The 11502-nt window shown below is 38.2% G+C and overlaps 1 protein-coding gene across 1 annotated transcript in view; it reads right to left on the bottom strand.

The window, feature by feature from the left end:
- Nucleotides 1-1738: 1738 nt before the first annotated feature.
- ANGPT1 (angiopoietin 1) overlaps nucleotides 1739-11502 on the bottom strand; it is a 267589-nt gene continuing 257825 nt past the window's right edge. The window contains exon 9 of the mRNA XM_014611618.3: nucleotides 1739-3815. Coding sequence (XP_014467104.1) covers nucleotides 3655-3815 — 161 coding nt within the window. The 3' untranslated portion in view covers nucleotides 1739-3654. The remainder of the gene's footprint in view (nucleotides 3816-11502) is intronic.

Genomic DNA, 11502 nt, shown 5'->3' with positions numbered 1-11502 from the left:
CAATTACTTTAAGAGGAAAAGAACAGCAGGCTGGGACTGGAGTGGGTTACTGGCAGCTGCAAGACTTTAAGCAGCCAATGGAGATAAAGACAGGAGTCACAAAGCTGCAAAAAATTGTCTGGGGCAAATCAAATTGCCTTGCAATAAGCTACAGGGGCAGGTCTGCAGACAGGTTGCTAAATAGTAGTGCAAGGGCAGCTGAGCAGACTGCAGCAGATGGGAACAAGCTGATAAGCCACCATTTGGCTGCTTCCCTGTGTGTCTGCGCCTTCCCCTCTGTGTGCCTGGCAACTCCCCCGTGGGCTGCCAAAATGGCTGTGAAAACCACTGGCTCTCACTGGGGAGCCAACATGTTATTTCAGTGAATTCGTCCCCCAGCCCCCTCCCCCAGCAATTCTAAAGATTCTCTGTAAAAACACAAATTCCATGTTTTTCCACATTTTTCCATGACAAACTGATTTCTAGGATCCCTGCTAAGTGTCCTAAGTGGAAACCCCTACGGAGGGATGATCTCCTGTGTACCAAGGCTGCTGGAGAAGGCAACATTCACAAATGCAGCTACCCAAGAGAGCTGGAGGGAGCCAGCTGTTAGAGGACAGTGTCCCAATTGTACAGTCCTTTTACCATGGAGGCATGGCAAGCCAGGCAGCAGGGTGGCATCCCTGGAGGCCAGAGTGGGAGAATATAGAACAAGAGTGGCCTTGGGGGGGGAAGGTGTGCTAGCAGGAGGACTCATTATATGTGGAAAACTTTAAAAACACCTTCTTATTTACATACATACCAAAAGCAAGTAAGAGCTTTTTTAGTTAATTGTGACTCTTCAGTGGAATGCAGCAGGTTTGCATTTTTAGTTGGAAGGAATAATACCTGCTCTCACGGATTTATTACACTGTTGGCTTTTGTGTTGCTCTAAAAAGCTAGGTTGGTCTGAATGTGATCAATGAACAAGCTTAATTAAGCTAAAGTTCCTGGAAAAATGAAGATAAATGGACCACCAAGAGATGCTGAAATTGGTCTTTCAATTTTTAAGTGCCATGCAAATAGAACAAGTTCCATATCTAGGCAAAAGAAATAAAAAAGCAGTTGAGTTTTGCCACTTCCAGATTTTGTACATTCAGGGATGATTAAAGAACACAGTCATAAGGGCAAGAGAAACAAGTAGTTTGATCTGTAACTTGGCCAGTGGAATGTGAGAAATTTATCCCCTACTACCATGAAAAAAGAAGCAATTTGATAGTTTAACCAAGAAAATGAGCAAAATAAAACTGGGTTATGGATTTCAAAGGTAAAAAAGAAAGGATTTAGTTCACACAGTCTAGCTAGCACTCTTTCCCAAGAGTAGTCTGCACTTCTAAACAGAATTTAAAATGAAAGATCTCAGCATGTTAAATGACACACATCTGCCACAAAAATGTATTCTCTAATCAAAGTAAATGCTGGAGTCTGGAGACCTTTTTCTGTGTTTTATTATAAAGAATAGGAAACTGCATCTGATTTTTTTTCTCAAACCAGATAAATAAACAGCAAATAACATGCTTTGGTTTTATTTATTTATATTTTAATGTGTTTTGTCTTTTGCAGTAGGATCTACAAAATAGTATTCCTAACTTGAAGACCCGGAACAAATACAGATCTTAACACGGTGGAAGACAGATCATAGTTTTTGCACACCCGTGAAGACAATGTTGAAAACCGCTGGAAACAGAGACAAAAAAAGCACTCTGAAGAAACTGCTGAGTAAAGAACAGCTGAGTAATTTAATCAGCACAACACAACAAATTAACCCCTTGGGCAAAATTTTGTTTTTTAAATATACAAATATGTGAAACAAACACCTTCTTACTTGAAGAACACTGAGCTACAATAGTTATAAAGAGCCCTGTGGAGCCCCTTGTTTATTTTTTCCATGCTGCCAACAAAATCCATGCAGCTTTTTTTTCTCTTAAATAGAAGAAAGCTGTTAAAGAACACAGAGCTTGGTTGGTCAAATACCATCATTCCTTTAAAAAAAAATCTGTTGCTTTGCCTATTTCCAATAACAGCATGTTTTTAATATGACACAAACACAAACAAAAAATATCATGGGCATGACATGGCTTCTTCTGAAGCCAATAAGAATATTACTTTTGACTTCAGTGGGCATAGAGAACTGAATGTGTAGAAATTAGTTTCCAAAGTGGATTCCCTGCCTTCCCCTTAATAAGAGTAGATCAGCAGAGATTTTAAACAGAAAGCCTTGTAGGGTCAGCTTTGCTTACAGCTGAACCTTTTTCTCCCAAGTTCTCCTTGTTGTTAAGGCACCTTCAATTCCAATAGTTGAAATATTCACCTCTCTGGGTTCCCTTTTCCTGGGAAGTGATATGTATAGCACCTTTCTAGAGTTGAATAGTACAACCTTTTGTGATTAATACAGTCATTTGCATTGACTAGCATCAAAGTTGCATGTAGAAAATTAAATGGCCATTGATGTAAATATAAACATGCTATTTACAATTAATAATTATTCCTTTATTCTTTATAAGACTGCAACGAGCGATTTTTATAGTAGTAGCCAAAGCACAGTGTAGAACTGACATGCCTCAATTATTCACAAAAATGAAATAATACAGTGAAGAAATGAACCTCTAATAAAATTCAAAATAATTAACACTAAATTGTGCACATGCAAAGATAATGTAAAATGAACCCATCTGCTTAAACTATGCATTTATACCATTTCTATACATCCTAATAGTCTCCTTTCCTGTGTATGTTCCAATGAAACATTATACACAAAGCAATATATTTTACCATGATATAGTTCACATTCTTTAAACGTTCCTCCAATTTTTCAATGTGTCATTCAGGCTACTTTAAAGTAGGAAAAAGCTGCAACAGGAAAAAAAACCATGGTTACTTTTGTTATCACACTATAAATCCTAGCTCAGGGATTATGCCAATTATCTGGATTACTTACACTTACTTGCCCTAACAATACAGAGCAAATGAAGATTTTCTGCATATTATCCTTATTATTCTTCATGTGCTGTGACCCTGTAGATTTATCAAGAACAGGTTTTATATTTTAGAAGGGGTTCATGAAAAAAAACTCTAGTGTATGCTATTTAATGCTGGGAGTAAGAGAAATGCATCCATCTAAATTCAGTTCACTTAAGAAAGACAATGATTAGAGTGGTCATCTCAGATATTTTAAGACACGCATTAATGAAGCCATGTCTGTAATACTTTTGTATAGATGTAATGATATTGCAGTGTTGAAACAAATTCTTCTCAATGGATTATGGCAGATTTATTTCTGTTCTTCAAAATACGTTATTATTTCTGTATAATCCTGTATATTTTTGCATCCTTATACAAAGGAAAAGACATCAGCTGGCTGGTGCTAGATTCATTCATAATAACCAGAACATGAAGATCACTTGTTAGCCTTTGCTGGAAAAATCATTACAGCTATCTCCTTGTGAGCTGAGCTGTCCCAATGTCTTCAGCACAGGAAGCGACTTGTGTAGAGCTAGGCAGGCAGGGAAGAGATAGTGGAGCAATTTTGAGGTAGCTCCAACTTGCTGTGTCCAAGAAGCCCCTTGTCTTCTTCTTCTTCTGAAGGCTACACAAGAAGTTCTTCACTTTTATTGTTTCATTTACTCCTGGGTATGTTTAAAAGTCTAAAGGCCGAATCATCATTGTTGTGGAACGTAAGGAATAGCTGGGACCTTTGAAGTAGTGCCATTTTATCCCATTAAGTTTTCCATGGTTATGTCCCGCGGTATAGAACATTCCATTCAGATTGGAAGGGCCACAAGCATCAAACCACCAGCCTGAAACAATTAAGAACAAACAATAAAAAACTAAGAACATTCTCAGTTTTACAAATGAACCTGGCAGTGTTTGGCAGCCAACAGCTCATAAATACTGATAGTATGGCAAAGGCTTTGTTTTATGTTGCCCTCTCCTCCCCACCAACTAACTACTGAGTTATTTGGTGTTCAGCTGCAGATATTACCATCAGGGGTAGGTTTTTAAAAGTGTTTATATGCCCATTAGTGGAAGATAGGTGCCTACATGCCTTTATACATATACCCATGAGTACACATAATATCTGATGCAACAAAGTAACAGTGAATAAAAGTAAATTAATATGTATGTTTATATACATCATCATGCATTCTATCAGTCATTCTTAATTATGTGAAGGATTTTACAAATTATGTTAAAAAAATAACATAAGTTATTGAAATTTTCAGTGAGGATTTTCAGGTTGTTTTTCATGAGAATTTTCACGTCAAATTTTCAGTGAGAATTTTCCTGTTAAATGTGTGGTATGTTTTTCAAGCTATGTTAATTGTGTTCAAGCTGTTGGCTGTTGACCATCAAATGAATCATATGACTGGTCTTCTTCTCTGACCAGGCAAATACTGTTTATCTAGTATATGAACTGACTGAATGTGGGCTGTTAACATTATCGTATATTCATATTTCCAATAATTCACAGAGCCAATTGTACAGGAAAATTATGAACCACTTCCTAAAGAATTTATAATCTAGTTTAAATCAGACCAAGCAAGTGGATTTTATAAACAGATGGAATGAGCTAAGAAGGCAGAACAGGGATAGTATTGGTTGTAAAGAGTAACCCATGCATACGTGGATAGTTTTGAGGGTTTTTCCTCTTTCTTAACAACCTCAGGTGTTTAAAAAATCATGAGGCAGGCCTTCCAAAATACTATGAATTCTATTTATTTTGTAGATAAGTCACATTGACAAATGCATGTTACAAATATAAAGCTAGGAACTTCCTTTCTACTTTTTTCTTTTAAATTAAGATAAGATTCTCATGAATGCCAGAGCTGGGACTTTACAAAAAATACCAAATATCACAAAACTTGGCAACACTGAAATTACAGGGATTAAAGGATATATACTAACAAAGAAGATCAAATAGTTGATACCCTGACTATAAGGAAGTCAGTGGGAATTTTGCCATTGACTTAGACGGGAACAGAATTTTTCCCGGAAGGCTCTGCTAGGCTGAAGGGTCTACCAAGGCTTATGGTGTACAGCTGTAATTGCCAAAAAAAAGAAATAAATCCTCCCTTTCAGCTGCAGAATGCCAATGCCCCCACTCCATAAAAAGTTAGCATTGCTAGCTGATTAACACATTGATAAGGTGTAGGGTTGGGAGAAGGACTGCTGTTTTGTCAAATCCAACTTAAGAACTGTGTGAATCCCTCAGGAAATGGAGTCTGAACATCTTGCTCCTTCCACAGCGTGTAACTGCACAGGCTGCTGGCTTTAGCGCCCTGCATGTTCCTAAAATAGAAGGATAGCATTTGCCTCAGGACAAATAAGGCTTATAAAGGTCCACTGCTGGTCTGAGAAGAAGCTTTGTTTTCAGTGGTCTAACAGAAAGCACCAGGTAGTGGGTATGCTTGCCTTTCTAGAAGTGTAGTCTCTGCCTCATTTTTCCATTTTGACTTAGAAGCATTGCTACATGTACAGAAACATCTGTAAACGTGTTGCAAGCATCATCAGTAGAGATGTATTGTGGCCCAATCATGATTATAAGACATGCACATATTTAGTTAGCTCAGTAGCATGCATTTTCTTTGACTCTGTGGAAGAATTCCATATCCTACAAACTGAGATGCAGCTGTTCAGTTTTACACGTTCACTGCTCCCAAGCTAACCTGTGAAATTCACAACTGAGACCCACTTTGTGCAGTGAGCAACACACAGGTGATTCCCTTGGTATCAGCAGATTCTGTTCTTAGTGCTGTATCTGCCTATAAGAAAGAGACCTTTGTTTGGGGGTATTGTAAACCACTTGATTCAACAGCGACAGTGATTTGTACACAGATGCAAATTTATCCTGTCCCTTGCATTCAGGTCGATATAATTAATTTTTTTAGCTTTGTAAAGTAATTTCTTAGATTTTGGGTGATGCTTGGGGGTTTTTTTTTTTCTTTCTTTTTTTTTTTAGAAGTAACACTTCATAATGAAATCTTGGGGGAAGAATTTATGCCAGATAAATTCTGGCAAACTCCTATTTTGATATACTTGACCTCTCTTTGATTACAAAGTTATACCTAAGGGGCTAATAACCAAAGAAAAAGAAAGCTGTCCAGCTGATGTTCTATGGTAACCAGAGCATAATCTCTGTAGAAACTTAAGATAAAGCTAAACAGAAAAATCTAATCCTCATTTTTCAAAGCAGGAACACAGATGCAGCTGGGCTCTGTTTACAGTGACAAAATATAGCCATGGAAAGCTGTAGTAGTTACCATTCCATTTTAAAGGAATAGCAATAGCATAAATGTTTGGCCTTATCTCTGGGAACCTTGTATTTGGTGGTGTTCTACAAAATATACCCAATGGAAACTGAATTCTGAAATGGTATCAGGCAATAAAAGCACCAGGAGCATTTTTTACTTGATAGGGGGAGGGAAGTACTGAACAGATAGAGTTTTCCTTTAAGACCAATTTTTCTTTTGTAAAAAGTTTTAAAGTGCCACTAGCAAGCATCTGCTCTTCATAATCCAGCTACTAGTAATCATATGTGTTTTTTGCTTTTTAAAGATACATTTCCAATTATTACACTAACATATTGTTTTTCCTTCTCACCTTTGGAGGGACGGGGGTTAAGTTTTTCTCCATTCTTGCTTACAGATCTCTAAAAGTCCCTCAGTGAAATGTAGGTCTCCAAAAAAGCTTTGAGGGAGGACATAGGAACTGCAGTTCTCAGTTCTACCAATGGTCTATCTCATCTAATATACTGTCTGTAACAGTGATCAGTGCAGTATACTTTGGAGGAATCCTGCAGTAATGGGATACCCTTACCCCTGGAAAGGTTTCCTCCTACAGTTAATGTTTGGCTTATCCCTGGAAGCTAGAGGGATTTAATCCTTTCCAAAGATCTTGTTTATTGTTTAATGCACTATAACAACTCTGGATATTCTTGTTATCCACATAAATATCAAGCCTTGCTTTAAATCATATTAGCTCTTGGCTTCCATGGTAGCTTTTGGCAATGAGTTTCATACGCTGTTCAAGTGGAGAAAATATTTCTTTTCATAACTTTTAAATTTGCTGCCTTCCAATTTCAGTAAATGCCTCCTTATTTTGCTATTCTGGAACAGACTGAACAGTACTGCCCAAGTTACCCTTTTGATTTCTTTCTATACCAGTATCATGTCCCCACTTATCGGTCTCCTATGAAAGGCAAAGTGTTCTAGTTTTTTTCTTCTCTCAGCATTTGAGAACTTTTGCCTAATACCTAAATTGTTTTTATCAATCATCTCTTACTGTCTCCTCTTTCGACATGGAGGTACCATCAATCCTACTGAGCTGTAATATTGGCTTATATCGTGACATTATAATATTTCCATGTATCTTCTATCTCATTGCTTATACATCCTAAAATTCTATTTAATTTTTGATGGCTGATCAACACTGAGAATAAGTTTTCATTAACCTCATTACCCTAATCTTTTAGGTCAGTATTTGAAGTGAATCATAAAGAGGAGAGGCCATAAGAAAAGGTGACAGGCTCTGTGGATGTGGGGGTAGAGCAGTGGACGGTAATATATTATGACTTTAGCAAGGATTTTGACACTGCTTCCCACAACATTCTTATTAAGTCAAGAAAATACCGACCAGATGAAAGTACTGTAAGGTAGATATGTAACTGGTTGGGTCACTGTTCTCAATGAATAGTCATCATTGGCTCAATGTCTAATTTGGAGGAGACATTAAATGGAGTTCACTGGGGGGTGGTCTATCCTGGGTCTGGTTACTGTTTAACATCTTAATTCATGATTTAGGCTGGGGGAAGGTGGGGGGTGGCAGCCATTTTAGCATGCCACAAAGTAGCCCAGCACCCTCCCTGAGTTCCAGTCTAGTCCTCTTCCTATGCTTGATCCGCTGCTCTGATTTCTGTTTCTGAGTTCATCTTCTGCTATGATGCCTGTCGGGGCTGGGGGCCAAAGTCTGTGATGCAATGAGCAGGCACAAGGGAGGGTAAGTTCGGAGGGAAACAGGTGGTAGGGGGCAAGCTGCCCGCCTTCCCCACTGCTTATCCCCCACTGCCTCACCCCCTTCCTGCCTCCCCCACTGCCTGCACCCTTGCCAATTACCCCTTGCCAGTTCTTTCCCCGCTGCAGTGATAGTGATGAATGTAAGATGATCTTCCAATATTTAGATTCTATACATGGAAATTTATAGCACATTTATCTATTTTCCATGGACAGAATCGAATTATTCGAGGGTCATCTTAAATTCAAGGTCATCTTGTATTTGGATCCATGCGGTAAATTTATTTTGAATACTTCAACTGAGTACATTCTTTTACTGAATATATCAAGTCTCTTCTACTGATTTTTCCAATGATTTAGCTTCTGTGTGGGCCTTCATTACATGATCTCTAACTAGCCTTGCAAAATGCCACCTAAAATGTAACAGTTCCCAGCTGAACATAGGGCTGACTATTTTATTAGAAGATAGTGGTTGTCTAATGTGTGGGGCTTTTCTGCAGTGAAACCCACAGTTTATCTATGTTTAAAATTTACCTTTATGAAAACAAAACAAAAAAACTTTTACTTATTCTGACACAGAATCCAAACTGTGTAAGTGCCCAAAATTGCCATAATTACCCAAGTACACATTTGTGTGTGAAGGTGGAATGCGATTTAGAGCTTTATGTGTTTTTAGCAATTGCACTAGCTGTAACACCTACTTTTCCCTTAGAATTTTCTTATGACCTGATCCTGCATATCTCATGAACTCAGATGAGATCACTCTGTTCAGTGATGGTGAAGTCTCCTCTGAGGTGCTTTGTTCAGTTTTGGACTCTGCAAAGAGGTGAATAAATTGGGAAGAGCCCAGAGGACAGCAATAAAAATGAAGAGCGGTCCAAAAAACATGGTATAGGAGGAAAGCATGGAGGAATTGGATTATTTCATCTACAGAACCAGAAAATTGATTGGGAGTTGTATGGGTTAAGATAATATTCGTCCAACACAGAAATGGTGGTTATAAAGATGATGGCAATCAATTTTTCTCTGTGTCTACTGGACAAAAAACGGGACTTTAAATTGCAACAAGAAAAATGTACTGTGGGTAATAGGAAAATAATTCCTGATTATGAGAGTGTTTATGCACTGGAAAAGAGTCAGAGATCTGTCACTGGCAGCTTTTAAGGTGAGGTTGGCCAAACATTTGTCTGGAATAATACCGATAAGGAGGACTCTGCTCTGAGCAGGGAGTTGGAAAAGATATGCTCTTAAGGTTTATCCCAGTCCTATTTTCCTGATTCTCTGCTCTTCTCTGGAACAAAGTATGTGCTTATGTGTGATCTCAACCTCTGTCAGCTGCTTAATGTGAGAAACTATACATCTGTAGAAGCTTTATTCCTCCAGGGCTGGTATAACTGTGAAATGGGAAAAGTGATAGAAATCATACAACAATACCCTTTGCAAACAAATACCCTATGGATTGTGGCGGGCCTGTTTCAGTAACAGGTAGTATAATGAAGGACTTACGTTACAACAAATTAAGGTAAAGAAAACCTGATCTATAGTAGAAGAGTCAACCTAGTAACTACTGTGCAAATAGCGCATAGAGGCTCAGTGGGAATAGAATTTTTTAGGATCTGGGCTCAAGTGCTTTACAAATGTGCTAGAAATGAATGATTATTGTTAATCTTCAGTAAGTGTACTTTAAATACATATGCTTCTGCCTTCCACCCAAGTAAGCTATGGGGCATGAAGAGAGATCACTTCAGGCACAATTGGTGACTAGACATCCAGTTGGCTTTTAATGTAACAGGACTTGAGCATCAAACTCCCATTTATGCCTTTGAAAATCTTTCTTTACAAGCAACTTTAAGGCGTAAAATACAGCTTTTGTCTACAACAGCACATGCAGTCTAAAGAAAAGGTTTTTTTCTAATGAGGCTACTGAATAGTGTTCTCTCTCCTCCCCCTTCCTCCTCACATATTTAATCTTTCTAGGAATAGAAGTTTTGATGAGGATCAAATGGAAAGTGACGATTAATAAGATCACTGATGGAGATGCGTGTTTGGTTTTCAGTCTCACCTATAAACGTTAACACAATCAGGGGTTATAATTTATCTCGATCATTATTCCTGACAAATATATCCAGTTTACCTTGCAGAGATTATGGGATTTTTAGCATTGTCAAGATGGATGCAAATGTGCTCGTAGATTTCAGATGAGTCATAATTGAAGGGTTATCTGTGGTGCTGCCAAAACCAACAGGAGGCCTGACAACATGCTGTATAGGAGAATACTTATTTCTGAAGGACTTTTTTCACAAACTTTTATCACAGTCACTTTTCCTAATCAGCATTTTGTTGTGACATAAAATTGGAATCAACCTAATAAACAATTTGGGGGGTTTTAAGACAGCTGTTGATATTTCTCAGAGAGTAAAAAAGACAACTTCCTGGAGCAAACACAGTAGAACATGTAAGGAGGAAATTAACAGGGGAAATATTTAGAAACTAAAAAAAAGACCAAGCAATTAGTGAGTTTAAGGTCTTGGCCTTCTTATAAAACCATAAATTACTCAAATAGCCCTAGTCACACAACTAATGAAAATATATATCCGTGAAGATTCAATTGAATCTATTTGCATATTTGCTTGACATGTTCCTCTTAATACTTGACTTAGACTTGCACAGTTCTCCTTTCTGCTCCCTCTTTTCCTTTGCTCATCCAATATATTGACATGCTATTGAGATTTTCCTGTTAATGGATGGGCTGAGCATAGCAGAATATACCAGTATGTGGTTTCTGTGGAGGGACAGCTGTACAGCAGACTTATTAGAGATAACTAACCTGTCACACAAGCCAGGACAGCCAACCAAACAAAACCCTTCCAAGTTCCCTGAGGCAGCTGCCAGGGAGATGGAGTATGGAGTAAATTCTAACACCTAGGCTTACAGTCAAGGCAACCCTAGTTTGGAAGTCCTTGCTGGACTCTGAATCACCGATGGGATGATTTGCACTTTTTATTACAGTAAACTCTGTCATCTCCTGATCACTGATTTGCTGCTGGATAATCAGTGAACTTCAAAACTGTTTGCTGCAGAAATAGGAGGCTTTCTGGTTATTTGTCCATTGGAGGATGTTCTCCTGCTTGAGTTTTTCTATTACATGAACAAGGGGGAGAAATTAAGGCATGGTAGACCCTGCTCTTTAATTTAAATATAAGCCTTGTTTCCTTTGGGTGTCAGCATCTTCTAACCTCCTCCACTGTTGAGTATTTCTAGCTAGTTGGGAAAGAATACAGCTCATGTGGACTGGGCATGCACTGAGCATGGGGGTGAGTCCCAGCTACTGAAAGTCTCGCTATTGTCAGTGGGTATAATCTGGAAAGGCACATGTACATCTGGCCTGGACTGGCAAGAGCAAATTACCTCAAAACAGAGTGTCTGAGCTAATTTCTTCAAAATACCAATTTATAAATTTACCATCTATGAGGAA

The sequence above is a fragment of the Alligator mississippiensis genome, chromosome 3 (assembly GCF_030867095.1).
Source record: "Alligator mississippiensis isolate rAllMis1 chromosome 3, rAllMis1, whole genome shotgun sequence".
NCBI classification, from domain to species: Eukaryota; Metazoa; Chordata; order Crocodylia; family Alligatoridae; genus Alligator; species Alligator mississippiensis.
Note: the sequence above shows the minus strand (reverse complement) of the source record. Positions and strands in the feature narration are given on the sequence as shown.